Below are 17,280 nucleotides of genomic sequence, written 5' to 3' on the forward strand. Positions count from 1 at the left end.
TTGAATAAACTAAACTAATGGTAAATGATCCATCAAAACGTTTGGAACAAGATTTGATGATGATGTAGTAAGGGTTCTCACGGTTCTCATTATGTTAGTGGTTCTCACCGGATCCTGACCATATATATATATATATATATATACATATACATATATATATATATACATATACATATATATATATACATATACATATATATATATATATATGTACATATACATATATATATATATATATATACATATACATATATATATATATATACATATACATATATATATATATATACATATACATATACATATATATATATATGTACATATATATATATATATATAATATATTACCTATCTTTACAAGAAAGATATTATCGTTCTTTCTAAGAAAGATATTACCGTTCTTTGTAATAAAAATAAACATTAAATTGAATACAAAAACTTACGTCTATCTCAACAGCTCGAGGTTTAACCCACTCGCCCTTCTTATTTTTCTTCGTCTTTATAAACAACTTGTACGGAGTGGCCTCTTCACCCTGAAAGTAGTATGGAAACAAGTAAAATCAAGTATATATTTGTGAATCATATATATTAACCACTTTTAAAAAGCAATATAAACAATACTTACCAATTCCTTAAAAGTATCGGAGCAACTCTTCCGATCAAGAGTGTGGGTGCCCAATGCTTTCCCATCTTTACCACCCGACTTCCTATTTGTCGTGTTGATTTTCGAATGTTTGGCAAAAGTGGGTTCTTCTGGCCTAGTCTTAAGGTTCTCCCACCAAGTATCAGGCACCCACTTTGGCTTTTTCCTATTATATTTCAGTCCATTAATAAGAGTGCTAATCCGCCTCGTTACCCTCATCTGCCGCTCATCCCTAGGATCATAGCCATGATCGATGGATCTTACATGAGTCTTTTTCAAAAGCAAGTGTGAAATTAGTTATATAAAACTTAAGAAAATTATTATAAACTTAAGAAAATTATTATTGAAATACATAATTATAGATAAGTGTCAAATTAATTACCGCAATGTAATTCCACATCTTCTGACGCTGTGTGTGGCTCGCTTCACCCCACCTAGTGAAGTACTCATCTCCGAAGTTACGGTGAACGACCAAGTAACATATTTCTTGACCGACGTGTCATCCCACCTGAAAAACACATAAATATTTGAAATTAAAATCAGTAAATGATATATATATATATATATATATATATATATATATATATATATATATATATATATATATATATATATATATATATAAGTTTTAAAAATTAAAAAATTAACATAAACTTACCAAAAATGATCTGGCCGAGAACGGGCTGATGAGAGAATCACCTGCATGCCCTCCTGCTCGCGTGTTGGAGATTGAGGGCCGGCCTCTTCCTCAATCTCCTCGTCTTCCCAATCATGTCGAGATCCACTATTATTGATCCCAAAAACACGTCGAAAAATATTCGGCATAATCACTGCTTAAAAACAATGCAAATTGTTAGTTCAAAGAAAAAATCGTTAGTGCAAATCAACCATTTATGCAGGCTATATATAAACAATGGAAACAAACACTAACTATAATTTTAAACAATGCAAATTTCATTGAATGTTTAAAATTCAAACTTTTTTTAAAAATGGATTAATAATTGTACAATTACAACTAGTTCTCCTCACTATCACTGTCACTACAAATCAAAAGAGGTTCATCATCTGAAAAAAGCACTCCTACTTCTTCCTCTGATTCCTCATTTTCGTATCTAATAAGTTTTTCAACTTCATCTTCATCCCCTTCTTCTCTGACGTCCCTGTCATATTCCCCTTGACCTTTTTCGACTACCACTTCGTATTCATCTTCATCCTCTATATCTTCCAACAAAATTGGTGAAATTGAGTGATCATTCAAAACCACATCTTCTTGACAGACACTTTCTTCAATAGGAGCATCAACTAGTGATGTTGCCTTGTTTTTAAAAATCGCGGACCACTGAATACCTTGATTACCTTTCTTAATGGTTGGATAAGGAGCATAACAAACTTGATCGACTTGAAAAGCTGCCACAAATGGGTTATGTCCACGAAGTTTCTTTTTCTCATTTACATCTATAAGTCCGTAAACCTTATGGATACTAAGTCCTTGTGGGGAATTATTAAACCAATCACATTTAAACAATATAACCCTATAAACCCTTTGCTCGGTATAATAAGAAAGCTCAATTACTTCATTTAGGGAACCATAGTAGTCCAACCCTTCAGTTGAATTCACAGAAACCCTATTGCTTAAGGTAGATCTCGAAACATCAACTCCCTCCTTAAAAGCTCGAAATTTATAGCCATTGATGGAATACCGTCTCCAAGACTTCACCATGTTACTAGGACCCAAAGATAAAGCTATTATTAGATGATCCTTCCATCTATGAACCTATGAATAAAAAAAATGTTAATTAAGTTATATTTTTTTCAATATTTAATAAGAAATTCAAATGTTTAGTTTAATTTCAAAGAAAATGTATCATCACTTACTTCATTTCGAAACCATTTCGGAAAACTTTTGTCATGTTTTGTCCAAACGCGCCAATTATACCTAACGGGATTTCCGTCAGGAACTTGTACTGACGGAAATTCCGTCACAAAGCCGTCAGTTTCTTGTGTTTTCTGACGGCTTGTTTTGTCCGTCAGTGTGCCCGTCACTATACCGCATTTTCGTTGTAGTGTTCTAGACTGCAAGCTTGAGGACATTGGGAGCTCTGGATGTGAGTACACCTGGACAAATAAGCAGGATGACAACACTAGGGTATGGTCAAAACTAGATAGGGCACTTGCTAACCCTGCATGGTTTTCCACTTTCCCTGCTACTTATACTACTTTTCTACCTACTGGAGTTTCTGATCATTCCCTAGTCTTGGTGAATATTTATGATGATTACCCTCTTAAATCCAGGTTTAGTTTCCTGAACTACTGGATTAGTCACCCTTCTTATAAAGCTCTCATTGCTCAGGCTTGGAATAATTCTGTAGAGGGTACTTCTATGTACAGACTTGTTGGCAAGCTCAAGCATGTGAGAAATAGTTTGTCTGTCCTGTATAAGCATAGATTTAATGACCTGGCTACCAGGGTCACTAAAACTAAAGCTAAGACTGCCCTTTTGGATTGCCAAAAAGGCATGCAGGACAACCCTTTATCTCAAGACCTCATTAATAGGGAAAGACTGCTTTTGGAGGACTATAACACTCTTAAAGCTGCTGAGATGAGTGTTGTAAAACAAAAGGCCAAAATTGAAAATATCAGACATGATGATTGCTCAACTAAATACTTTTTCTCCAGAATCCAGGAGAGAAAACAACAGCAGATCATAGGCAGCATTGTTGATAGACATGGCACTGACAGGATTGGACTTACTGAGGTTGCTGAGGGTTTTGTTGATTATTATGCTCACATGTTGGGCTCTTCATAAACAGTAAGTCCAATTGATGAGACATTTATTCAACAGGGTCCTTGTTTTCTCCCTGAGGATCATGCTCACCTTCTATGACCTGTCACTCTTGATGATATTAATGCTGGTCTCTTCAGCATTGGTTCTGATAAGAGCCCTGGTCCTGATGGGTTCTCCTCTGCATTTTTCAAAGACTCCTTGGACTTGATTGGAGAAGATTTTTGCAGAGCTATTCATGAATTCTTTAGAACTGGTAAAATGAGTAAGCATGCCAACTCTACTCTCATTACTCTAATTCCCAAGAAGAAAGTTAGCTCTAGTGTTTTGGACTATAGACCAATCTCTTGCTGCACCACCATTTACAAAACTGTTAGCAAGATTCTTGTGAATAGGCTCAAAATTACCCTCCCTACTCTTGTAGGCCCTTAGCAGGCTGCCTTTGTGCAGGGGAGGAGTATTTTTGAGAATATTATGCTCTCACAATCCATAGTCAGAAACTATACTAGGAAGTATGTTACTCCTAGATGTTTTATTAAGGTTGATATTCAGAAGGCTTTTGATTCCCTTCAATAGATTTTTGTAGAGAATATGCTCACTGCCTTTAAATTTCCCTCTGAATTTATTAAATGAATCTTGGGGTATATTTATGGGTCTTGGTTCTCTATCAAGGTAAATGTGGGGGGGGGGGGGCTCATGGGTTTTTCAAAGGGATGAGTGGGCTTAGGCAGAGGGATCCCTTATCCCCTTACCTTTTTGTCCTCAGTATGGAGATTCTATCTAGGTTTTTGAGAAAGCTTAACTCTAAACCTTTGGTCTCTATTCACCCAAAATGCTCTAAACTCCACCTCACTCATCTGATCTTTGCTGATGACCTTATGAACTTTACTAGGGGATGTGCCCTTAGTAAATAGAGTAGTTGAGATTCTTGATGATTTTGCCTCCTGGTCTGGCTTAAAAGCTAATATTAGTAAAACTGAGATTTACTTTGGAGAAGTACCCAACAATGTTAAAGCTGAGATTCTCAATGATACTGGGTTTGTTGAGGGTAGGTTTCCATTTAGATACCTTGGCATTCCTCTGAATTCTGCTAAGAACTCCCTGGAAGTCTATGGTGCATTACTCACTAAAATTCAGAATTGTTTGCTCCACTGGTCAAATGGTTTCCTCTCCTATGCTGGTAGGATTCAGATTTTCAAGTCTGTCTTCTTTGGAATAGCAAACTTCTGGTGTGGTAGTGCTTTGCTGCCAAAAAACATCATGAAAAGAATAAACAAGATTTGTAAGGATTACTTTTGGAATAATATTGAGGAGGGACAGAAGAAGATGGTCTTTCTATCCTGGCAGGTTATTTGTAGGCCTTACAAAGAGGGTGGGTTCAATGTGAAGGAATTGTTGTAACACCCGCAAATTTCTCGTTTTCATATTTATAATTTATTTAACCGTTCAATTTCTTTATTTTATATTTTTGAATTATTTAATTTTATTTTTAATACGATTTTCATAAAAGTGCTTTATTAAAGTTTATTTATATAAAAATACGTATTTTAGTCGGATAATATTAATAGCGACAATAATAATAATAAAGCTCCGTCTTAAACTATAGTAGGTTCAAGGCGAATTTTCGTCTAGCAATGGATCGTCACATTTTCATATGTGAGATTATTTTTTTTATCTTTACCTATCATATATCGACAACACTCACCTATTCTCTTATCCTCTTACTTAAACATTCCTTTTTATTATTATTATTATTATTATTATTATTATTATTATTATTATTATTATTATTATTATTATTATTATTATTATATGCCCCCACCGACACCTCACTCCACCTCACACCCTTCATTCTTTCTTTTTCGAAATCCAGCAGCAACATCTTACAGCAACAACACAACCTTAAATCTCCATTAAAACACAACCTTCAAACCCAGATTTCGTCCCCATTTCTCAACATTTTCCTCTAATTCTTGCACCATTCTCTTCCTTACTTCCTCCTTCATCTTTCGAGGTAAGAAAGTCTCATTTTTGTGATGGTTTCGATTTTCGCTTTCTAATAAAAGTTTCGGTTTTTGCCTTAAACCTTTCGTTTTCTTGCTCCTTGATGAAGGTTTCGAAGACCCGGTAGAAGACTCAAGCTTTGTGGACCGCTTATTCGAAGAATAAGGAGCGTTTAAGGTATCGGTGATAGGTTACTCGACAAGGTATCGAAATTTCGTCCCATTTACTCGGTTTTTCACTCTTTTGTCTTAAAGTTTGGTTCTTTGTGTTTTTTTTTCATATAAATGGTTGAATGTGTCGGAATAATACTCAACTTGTGTGCTTGCTTTTACACGTCATTCGTCATGTGTGGATTGTGTCAAAATGGTCTCAACATTAATTGTTGCTCATGTTAAGACTAAAACTAGAGGTTTCCATATAACAATGTAACTTATTGTTTGAGCAGTAATCTATAATAAAAGGAGACAATGTGACTGACCTCATGGTTGAATTTGTCAAACATGGAAGCTATATCAGGAAACTAGCAGCTATATTATACTGCCTGTTTGTGTTGTTCAGTTTTTATTTACAAAACGTTCCATTTTTCTTTTCATTATTTAGAGGGAACATAGTAGCACCCTGTTTTGGGGACGGTTTTATACAGTTTTCGGGATTGTTTCGAGCTAGTTTTTGCAAGTATTTCGGGACAGTTTTAGATGTGAAAATGGTGCCTTTCGAGACTGTTTTTGGAGCTTGCATTATACATGTTAATATCATCTTGTGTGTACCCAATTTTCTTGTGTTAAATGTCTAGCTATAAACCATGTTAACACAGTTCATAGGGGATGCTTCACGGGTTGTTTGGCAACCGTGAATGGGTGCTGTGTGGACTGTTTGCAGGTGGTTTACGGGTTGTTTTTGGTGGATGAAATACTACTCACTTTTATGATCATAAGATGGACAAAGTGTGATATATAAGCATCTATACATGATACCCCTATTAATAGAATTTTGAACAAGTAGGTAAATGTGTTTTGGGGCATAGGTGTCTTCACTGGATGATTTTTTTTATCATCTTAGTGAACGAAAACATCCGACCCCTCCTTACCCGTGGGATTCATTGAGGCATTGGGGTAATGTTGTTATTAGTAGATAAATGGTGGTTAATATGAGTGGTAAAATAATTGTGTATGTCCGTCTCAAGTATACATATGAAATCCTCGTGTTTACATGATTAATTTGTTGGGTTTTAGATGGTTAATTTGTTGGGCTTCACATGATTAAATGGTTGGACTTTACATGATTAACTTGTTGGATTTCACATGTTTCAATTGTTGGGCTTGACATGTTTTATTTGTCGGGCTAACCTTATATTTTGAAGTGGGCTCGTGAATGAGTCACTTGTGCTTGTTTCCATGTTATTCCGTAAATTTCACATAACGTAAATTATTCATTACTACTTGTTATATTTTATTTATTTTATTTAACTGGCATGTTAAATTATGAAGTGGAATATTTATTAATGTAATACATGTATGAAATATTTATTATAAATAGTTACTTATAGTGAGTCGTATTCTAGATAATGTCTAGTATTGTTCGGTTGTGAGAGTCTTAATTCTATCGGATACTAGGGCTGAGCCATAGGCCCTCAAGTTGCGATATGATCGTCGGGAGTGATGTTCCCATCCGTACATATGGTGATGCAGGCCATAAGTATGAATGTGACATTAATCATCCCGTCCCTGAGTCTCGGTCCTATCGGATACTAAGGGTGAGCCATAGGCCCTCTAGTTGCGATAAAGTCGTCGGGATTGATTTCCCCATCCGTACTTATGGTGAGATGCAAGCCATAAGTATGAATGTGACATTAATAATCCCGTTCTATGTGCTTGTTTGTTATGCTTGTTTGTTGTACTTATTTGTTGTATTTGGCCATGTTTTAAAGGTAACCGCTGAGCCAGATACTTGTTTATTGTGCTTCGGACATGTTTTAAAGGTAACCTCTGAGTCGGGCACTTGTTTGTTTTATTTGGCCATGTTTTAAAGGTAACCGCTGAGCAGATACTTGTTTGTTGTGCCTCGGACATGTTTTAAAGGTAACCTCTGAGTCGGGCACTTGTTTGTTGTATTTGGTCATGTTTTAAAGGTTACCACTGAGCCAGATACTTGTTTGTTGTTCCTCGGACATGTTTTAAAGGTAACCTCTGAGTCGGGTACTTGTTTGTAGTATTTGGACATGTTTTAAAGGTAATCCGAGCGGATACTTTATATGTTGTGTCTCGGACATGTTTTAAAGGTAACCTCTGAGTCGGACACTTGTTTGCAGTATTTGGACATGTTTTAAAGGTAACCGCTGAGCCAGATACTTTATGTGTTGTGCCTGGGACATGTTTTAAAGGTAACCTCTGAGTCTCAGGCACTTGTTTGTAGTATTTGGACATGTTTTAAACGTAACCGTTGAGCCAGATACTTCAGAGGTCGTGCCTTGGACATGTTTTAAAGGTAACCGCTGAGCCAAGGTACTTAAGGACTTGTGTCTCATATATGCTTTAAAGGTAGCCTCTGAGCCGGATGCTTTGCTTATTATATGATGTTAGTAGTCCCATTTCATGTTTTGTATGTTATTTGCCTTTCAAAGTTCATGGCTAAGGTTTCCATTCACGTGTTTTATAATGTTAAATCTTATTTATCCGTGACATATGATATTCTATCGTGTTTATAGTTGAATTATCATTTATGACGTTTTGGTTGGATTGTCTCATTTGTATCATATGCCTTATCTATGATTGACTACGCATGTTTTGAATGTTAGTCTCATATTTCAATACTTAAATCAAATGGTTATATTCATGATGTTCTAATATGTTCTTGTTTATCTGTGTTTCGACATTTTGTGGCTGGGAGAACCTTGAGTTACTCCCCACTGACTGTGGCGTTCATGCTTACATGAATGACAGGTTGTGAAGATGCTTACGTGGGGAAGACGTGTGGGCTAGCGAGAACTAAACCTTAGACTAGTAGTTGGTTTATTAGGATTGTTTAGACTCCCCTTTTATCTTTTGTCATTCGAGGGATATATTTTCCCTCACCTTTGACTATCGCATTTGTATAATTTAATCTTTATTTCCGCATTCTTTATTTCTCTTTTAGATTTTTATGAACCCGCGCTTTATAAACTTTGATAGTTTCAAAAATTTCCTAAAATTCCGCATTTTATAAGTTATATTTTCCGCGTTATTGCGGGGGTTCACAGTTGGTATCAGAGCCTTTGTTGCTCCCGACGCACACACGTGTACCCCAAACTTAGTTTGAACTTGACCTCGAAATAATGAATGAGAGATGGGTAGAACTAAGGACCTAAGTTGGTAGTCTCTTTGAGTATGCTATTTGTTAGGTGCTAACTTGATTGATTTATTTGGTGTCTTAAGAAGATGGTGCGACCAACCAAGGTGGAGAATACTATCATGGAAGCTCTTACTTAAATTCTCCGGATTCAACAAGATGCCAATGCTCAAGTCAATCATCATCCTAACTACTGTGGCAATAGATCCCTTGTGCCCTCACCTTCATCATATGCTAAGAAGAAGAAGAAGAAGCCATTTCCAAGAGGACAAGCACCAAGTGGACAAGTACAAGGTCGACAAGCTCCCTCGTTAGAAGACAACCCTGAGGACACCTGCAAGTGCTTCAAGTGTAGGCAAGTTTATCACCCCGGGAATGGATGCTATGATATGCCCTTGAAGTGTTACCTTTGCAAGAAGCCCGGTCATTTCATCAAGGATTGCCCCGAGAAGAAGAAGACTTCTCCTCCTCATGATCCGGAAGCTGAGCTAAGAGAAGCCGTTCGCGTCGAGAATCAAGTCGGAGCCACCGTTCCTCCCAAAACCGTTACAGGTGTGTTTTCTATCCTTGATCATCATTATCTTACTTTGATCCTATGATACTCATCCTTCTTCTAAACTCCTTTTTGTTTTACTTTGGGAGTTCCTCTCATATCATTCCTTCGTCTTACCCTTGGAATTCTTGTTGTGAATCTTTCCTCTCGATTCACCTTTGTACATTTCCCTGTTCCTTGACCATAAGCTTTATCGTCCATGCATCTCCTATTCTTTTGGTTGTGCTTTCCCTTTAAATTCTAGTCTAGAGACTTATGAGAAATCCTTTCTTTGACATCTTTGTTGACCTTGCTTCGACTCTTATCCCTAGAAAGTTCATCTTAGCTCTTTGTTTGGTTAAGTTTAAATTCTCTTAGCGTGCTTTGTAAACGTAATATCTAAGTTATTTTTCCATTTCGTACAATTTCTATGTATTTCAAACTACCATTTTTGGTCCGTTCTTAAAAATTTATATTACTATTACAAAACTTTACTTATTTGTAAATATTTGAAAAAAATGAAATTTTGATTTAATTCTCTTTTGTTCTTTGAGTATAACTTCTTTTTATTGATTTTTAATAACTAAACCCGAATTTCTTTTAAATTTTGCTCAATTTCTAACTAACCTTGATCTATTTATGATTTCTCTGTCAAGTTTGAAGTTATACTTTCAAGAACTTAACTCCTTTTTGAATTTAAAAGTGGAACTTTTATTTTTATTTTGGCTTTTATAAAACAAAATTTGAGTGAATTACCTTTTTTTCAATTGGTTTTAACGTTGATAGGATGTTAGAACTCGTTATTAGAGACGTTTAATAACTTGTTCTACACTTGTCGGCAAATGATTTTATTTTAAACTTGTCTTTGACTTGGGAAGTTAGCGCTCTTGTGTGAACGACAAGAGCAATTTCGTTTCATGAAGGAGACTTGTACCTTTGAAAACTCTTCATAAATATTTTCGAAAGTATTTAGATTTTGAATTTCTGTAAAGGATTTGATTTTTGACCTTGTCTTCGATTTGGAGTGTGATGTTCTTGAATGCGCAACGAGAACACTTCCGTTCCTTTGACGAGAATCCGGTACTGTTGAAAAATTATACTTGAAAGTTTTGAAAGAATTTTAATTTTTACAAGGACTGACCTTTTGATGTTTTAGCTACCAATTTTAAAAGTCCAGCTTTATTTTTATTTCATTTCATTTCTATTTTCAAGTTTCGAGGACGAAACTTTTTAAAAGGTGGGGTGATTGTAACACCCGCAAATTTCTCGTTTTGATATTTATAATTTATTTAACCGTTCAATTTCTTTATTTTATATTTTTGAATTATTTAATTATATTTTTAACACGATTTTCATAAAAGTGCTTTATTAAAGTTTATTTATATAAAAATACGTATTTTAGTCGGATAATATTAATAGCGACAATAATAATAATAAAGCTCCGTCTTAATTTATAGTAGGTTCAAGGCGAATTTCCGTCTAGCAATGGATCGTCACATTTTCATATGTGAGATTATTTTTTTTATCTTGACCTATCATATATCGACAACACTCACCTATTCTCTTATCCTCTTACTTAAACATTCCTTTTTATTATTATTATTATTATTATTATTATTATTATTATTATTATTATTATTATTATTATTATTATTATATGCCCCCACCGACACCTCACTCCACCTCACACCCTTCATTCTTTCTTTTTCGAAATCCAGCAGCAACATCTTACAGCAACAACACAACCTTAAATCTCCATTAAAACACAACCTTCAAACCCAGATTTCGTCCCAATTTCTCAACATTTTCCTCTAATTTTTGCACCATTCTCCTCCTTACTTCCTCCTTCATCTTTCGAGGTAAGAAAGTCTCATTTTTGTAATGGTTTCGATTTTCGCTTTCTTATAAAAGTTTCGGTTTTTGCCTCAAACCTTTCGTTTTCTTGCTCCTTGATGAAGGTTTCGAAGACCCGGTAGAAGACTCAAGCTTTATGGACCGCTTATTCGAAGAATAAGGAGCGTTTAAGGTATCGGTGATAGGTTACTCGACAAGGTGTCGAAATTTCGTCCCTCTTACTCGGTTTTTCACTCTTTTGTCTTAAAGTTTGGTTCTTTGTGTTTTTTTTTTCATATAAATGGTTGAATGTGTCGGAATAATACTCGACTTGTGTGCTTGCTTTTACACGTTATTCGTCATGTGTGGATTGTGTCGAAATGGTTTCAACATTAATTGCTGCTCATGTTAAGACTAAAACTAGAGGTATCCATATAACAATGTAACTTATGGTTTGAGCAGTAATCTATAATAAAAGGAGACAATGTGGCTGACCTCGTGGTTGAATTTGTCAAACATGGAAGCTATATCAGGAAACTAGCAGCTATATTATACTGCCTATTTGTGTTGTTCAGTTTTAATTTACCGAACGTTCCATTTTTCTTTTCATTATTTAGAGGGAACATAGTAGCAACCTGTTTTGGGGACGGTTTTATACAGTTTTCGGGACTGTTTCGAGACTGTTTTTGCAGGTATTTCGGGACAGTTTTGGATGTGAAAATGGTGCCTTTCTGGACTGTTTTTGGAGCTTGCATTATACATGTTAATATCATCTTGTGTGTACTCATTTTTCTTGTGTTAAATGTCTAGCTATAAACCATGTTAACACAGTTCATGGGGGATGCATCACGGGTTGTTTGGCAACCGTGAATGGGTGTTGTGTGGACTGTTTGCAGGTGGTTTACGGGTTGTTTTTGGTGGATGAAAGACTACTCACTTTTATGATCATAAGATGGACAAAGTGTGATATATAAGAATCTATACATGATACCCCTATTAATAGAATTTTTACCAAGTAGGTAAATGTGTTTTGGGGCATGGGTGTCTTCACTGGATGAACTTTTTTATCATCTTAGTGGACGAAAACATCCGACCCCTCCTTACCCGCGGGATCCATTGGGGAAATGTTGTTATTAGTAGATAAATGGTGGTTAATATGAGTGGTAAAATAATTGTGTATGTCCGTCTCAAGTATACATATGAAATCCTCGTGTTTACATGATTAATTTGTTGGGTTTTAGATGGTTAATTTGTTGGGCTTCACATGATTAAATGGCTGGACTTTACATGATTAACTTGTTGGATTTCACATGTTTTAATTGTTGGGTTTGACATGTTTTATTTGTCGGGCTAACCTTATATTTTGAAGTGGGCTCATGAATGAGTCACTTGTGCTTGTTTCCATGCTATTCCGTAAATTTCACATAACGTAAATTATTCATTACTACTTGTTATATTTTATTTATTTTATTTAACCGGCATGTTAAATTATGAAGTGGAATATTTATTAATGTAATACATGTATGAAAAATTTATTATAAATAGTTACTTATAGTGAGTCGTATTCTAGATAATGTCTAGTATTGTTCGGTTGTGAAAGTCTTGATTCTATCGGATACTAGGGGTGAGCCATAGGCCCTCTAGTTGCGATATGATCGTCGGGAGTGATGTTCCCCTCCGTACTTATGGTGATGCAGGCCATAAGTATGAATGTGAAATTAATCATCCCGTCCCTGAGTCTCGGTCCTATCGGCTACTAGGGGTGAGCCATAGGCCCTCTAGTTGCGATAAGGTCGTCGGGATTGATGTCCCCATCCGTACTTATGGTGAGATGCAAGCCATAAGTATGAATGTGACATTAATAATCCCGTTTTATGTGCTTGTTTGTTATGCTTGTTTGTTGTACTTATTTGTTGTATTTGGCCATGTTTTAAAGGTAGCCGTTGAGCCAGATACTTGTTTGGTATGCCTCGGACATGTTTTAAAGGTAACCTCTGAGTCGGGCACTTATTTGTTGTATTTGTCCATGTTTTAAAGGTAACCGCTGAGCCAGATACTTGTTTGTTGTGCCTCGGACATGTTTTAAAGGTAACCTCTGAGTCGGGCACTTGTTTGTTGTATTTGGCCATGTTTTAAAGGCTACCGCTGAGCCAAATACTTGTTTGTTGTACCTTGGACATGTTTTAAAGGTAACCTCTGAGTCGGGTACTTGTTTGTAGTATTTGGACATGTTTTAAAGGTAACCGCTGAGCTAGATACTTTATATGTTGTGTCTCGGACATGTTTTAAAGGTAACCTCTGAGTCGGACACTTATTTGCAGTATTTGGACATGTTTTAAAGGTAACCGCTGAACCAGATACTTTATGTGTTGTGCCTTGGACATGTTTTAATGGTAACCTTTGAGTCTGGCACTTATTTGTAGTATTTGGACATGTTTTAATGGTAGCCGCTGAGCCAGATACTTTAGAGGTCGTGCCTTGGACATGTTTTAAAGATAACCGCTGAGCCAAGGTACTTAAGGACTTATGTCTAGGACATGCTTTATAGGTAGCCTCTGAGCCGGATCCTTTGCTTATTATATGATGTTAGTAGTCCCATTTCATGTTTTGTATGTTATTTGCCTTTCAAGGTTCATGGCTAAGGTTTCCATTTACGTGTTTTATGATGTTAATCTTATTTATCCGTGACATATGATATTCTATCGTGTTTATAGGTTAATTATCATTTATGACGTTTTGGTTGGATTGTCTCATTTGTATCATATGCCTTATCTATGATTGACTACGCTTGTTTTGAATGTTAGTCTCATATTTCAATACTTGAATCAAATGGTTATATTCATGATGTTCTAATATGTTCTTGTTTATGTGTGTTTCGACATTTTGTGGCTGGGAGAACCTTGAGTTACTCTCCACTGATTGTGGCGTTCATGTTTACATGAATGACAGGTTGTGAATATGCTTACGTGGGGAAGACGTGTGGGCTAGCGATAACTAAACCTTAGACTAGTAGTTTTTTTTTTATGAAAGGTTAGAACTTCTCATTAAGCACAAAACAAGCTATTACAAACTACCACAAGGATCAATTTTTGATGGTTTTAAATTAGTCTAATTAAATATAGACTTAATCCAAAACTCATCTCTACTTGACATACAGTTTTTCATCCAGTACATAGATTGTATTCGCATAAGACTAAGGACTTGTATCTGCACAAATTCAGGACGAACAAGTGAGTGTTCCTTCCTAACTCTATTCCGTTGTAACCAAACAGCATAATACAAAGCTTGAATCAGAGAATTAGTAACCTTCTTGCGAGTCTTAGACCATGGTTTGTTGTGGATCCAATGAAGAATATTGGTCTGAGGCAATTTCATATGCATCTTAGTCTCCAGTCTTGCAAGTAGCAGCTGAGTGTACTGACAATGCTGGAACACATGTTGATGAGTTTCAGTAGCAGTCCCATAAAGTAGACACAGGGAATCAGGACTGATGCCAAAAGAAAAGAGTTTATCCTTTAAGAGTAAGGCTTCACGAACAATAAACCAATTGATAAACTGATGCTTAGGAAGGCACCAGGAATTCCAAATGTAGCAATGTCAAGGGACTTGAGGCTGTTTCTTCCTGATCCAATGGTAACCACTGGACATAGTATAGTCAGTGGGTTAAGCAAGCCACTGACCATTACTGTAACCTGTGCTATATTTCTTCTTCACCTTGCAGATGGTCCTCCAATACCAGCTAGTATCAGACTTAGGAGTATATTGATCCCAAGGAGTCCCTTTTATGTATATGTTTTTAACCCATTTCACCCATAAGCTATCAGGTTTGGTGTAAATCCAACAAACAAGCTTTCCAATAGCAGCTTGATTCCAGGATAAGCTATCTCTTATTCCTAAACCTCCTTCACTTTTAGGGGAACAAACTTTCTCCCAGCTAACTTTAGGGGTTCTAAGGTATTCAGATGACCCATCCCACAAATAGTTCCTATAAATTGAATCAATTTTCCTCAGAACACATTTAGGGATAATGAAAATAGCTACCCAGTAGGAATAAAGGGAAGTCAACACATAATTCACTAAAGTTAGCCTTCCTGCATAAGAAAGCTTTTTAGCACCAAAAATTCTGATTCTGTGGATGACCTTCTCTATCAAAACAGTGTAATGTTTGACAACAAGCTTTCCAGCTGAAATAGGGACACCAAGATATTTTAAAGGAATGCTTCCCTCAATGAAACCAGAAATTTGCAAGATATCATCTCTAACTGATTGAGTCACCCCATTAAAGTAAATATTAGATTTCTGAGTATTCATGTGCAAACCAGTTGCCGCAGAAAAAGTGGCAAAACCTCTGAGAAGGATCATAATAGAGGTGATGTCACCCTTAGAGAATAAAAGAAGATCATCAGCAAACATGAGGTGATTAAGTTTCATAGGACCACAAAGAGGATGGTGTTTAAAATTCATGGTACTTGTGACATAAGATAGAATTCTGCTGAGGTATTCCATGGTTATGGTGAACAAAAGTGGGGAAATAGGGTCTCCCTGCCTCAATCCAGCAGCTCCTTTGAAGTATCCAAAATTTTTGCCATGTAACACCAAAGAATAGGATGTTGTTCTGACACAAACCATAACCAGATGGATGAACTTTGGACGGAATTGAGTAACATTATGAGGCATCGCACATTTAGGAAGTAAGGTTATGAAAGTGTGGTTGACCTGCTACAGTAATTTTCCTGAGGTAAAGAAGTCAAGGATGGCAGAGGTGACTTCATCTCCCACAACTGCCCAAGCATCTTTATAAAAAGAGCTGGAAAAACCATCAGGGCCAGGTGTCTTGTAGTTGGGAATAGAGAATATGCCAGTCTTGACATCAGCTTTTGTGACTGGGGCAAGCAGAATATCCCAATGGTAAGGTGTGCATAACTTCCCCATCTGAACTACTGTAGAATTAACAGTTGTAGTAGCTTTAGGAGTACCCAGTAGTTGATTTATTAGGATTGTTTAGACTCCCCTTTTATCTTTTATCATTCGAGAGATATATTTTCCCTCACCTTTAATTATCGCGTTTGTATAATTTAATCTTTATTTCCGCATTCTTTATTTGTCTTTTAGATTTTTATGAACCCGCGCTTTATAAACTTTGAAAGTTTAAAAAATTTCCTAAAATTCCGCATTTTATAAGTTATATTTTCCGCGTTATTGCGGGGGTTCACAATTGCTCTCTTAAAACAAAGCCTTATTAGCTAAATGGATTTGGGCATTAGAGACTGACACATCAGGGAGTTGGGCTAGGTGGAACCGGGCCTATGCCTTTCCAAACAGCTCAATCTGGCACACTAGTATTAAAGATAGGTTCTCTGAAAGCATGTGCGGCATCCTGAAAGTGAAGGATGAGATAGTAGCTACATCAGGCTCCCTTGATGCTGGTATAGCTGTCATTCATAGTTGGTGCAAGAATAGGAAATTCCAGGTGGCTAATGCATATAACTGGTTTAGCTCCAAGGGCACTGAGGTATACTGGTGCAAAGCTTTGCAGGGGCAGGCAATCCACCCTAGCCATAGGGTTATTGCTGGGTTTGCTACTGTCAATAGTGTCTCTCTATAGTAGATAAGTTGACTACTAGAGGCATAGCTATTGTTAATAAATGTGTTCTCTGCAACTGTCAAGCTGAGTCTCACAGGCATGCTTTCTTCAGATGCTTCTTTTCTCAGGAGATTTGGAGGGCTCTGCTGCAATGGATGGATATCAGGGGTAGAAGCAATGATCTAAGTACTAAGTTAAAATGGATTGTGAATTCCTGAGGTCGGAGGCATTGAAAGCATGAATGGGGGAAGAGTTGTCTGGCTACATCTGTGTATATTCTGTGGAAGGAGCAAAATTTGAGAATTTTTGCTGGCAGAGAGTTTACTGTAGGGCAAATTTTAAGCCAAATCAAATTTGTTACAAAGATGAAGTTGTTGTCTTGTATGCCAGTTACTAGATATCCTCTTAGCGAGGCTAGGTTGCTTTCCTAGTGTTTAGTCCCTTAGTGGATAGAGTTTGTAAGTTTTTATCCTCTTTACCCCTTGTGGATAAATAAGAGAGAGGCATATCTTCTTGCAAAAAATAATAATAATAATAATAATAATTATTATTATTATTATTATTAATTTATTTAGGTG

General features: G+C 36.2%; 1 protein-coding gene across 1 annotated transcript; it reads left to right on the forward strand.

Moving 5' to 3' along the window:
• The first annotated feature begins 1,486 nt into the window (after positions 1-1,486).
• On the forward strand, positions 1,487-4,826 carry LOC141630078 (uncharacterized). Its single transcript, XM_074442957.1, has 4 exons — positions 1,487-1,515; positions 2,675-3,433; positions 3,566-3,681; positions 4,318-4,826. Exons 1-4 carry the CDS (start codon positions 1,487-1,489, stop codon positions 4,824-4,826), a joined length of 1,413 nt encoding a protein of 470 aa, XP_074299058.1.
• The last annotated feature ends 12,454 nt before the right edge of the window (positions 4,827-17,280 follow it).

Source organism: Silene latifolia, chromosome Y (assembly GCF_048544455.1).
Source record: "Silene latifolia isolate original U9 population chromosome Y, ASM4854445v1, whole genome shotgun sequence".
NCBI classification, from domain to species: Eukaryota; Viridiplantae; Streptophyta; class Magnoliopsida; order Caryophyllales; family Caryophyllaceae; genus Silene; species Silene latifolia.

Bases quoted from the DNA above. Each gene is read 5' to 3' on its own strand.
- LOC141630078 (XM_074442957.1), top strand. From the start codon at position 1,487: ATGCAAATTGTTAGTTCAAAGAAAAAATC. The intron at 1,516-2,674 runs GTTAGTGCAAAT...TTTGTCCGTCAG, and splicing joins GTTAGTTCAAAGAAAAAATC to TGTGCCCGTCACTATACCGC. The intron at 3,434-3,565 runs GTTGGGCTCTTC...TGGTCTCTTCAG, and splicing joins GTTGATTATTATGCTCACAT to CATTGGTTCTGATAAGAGCC.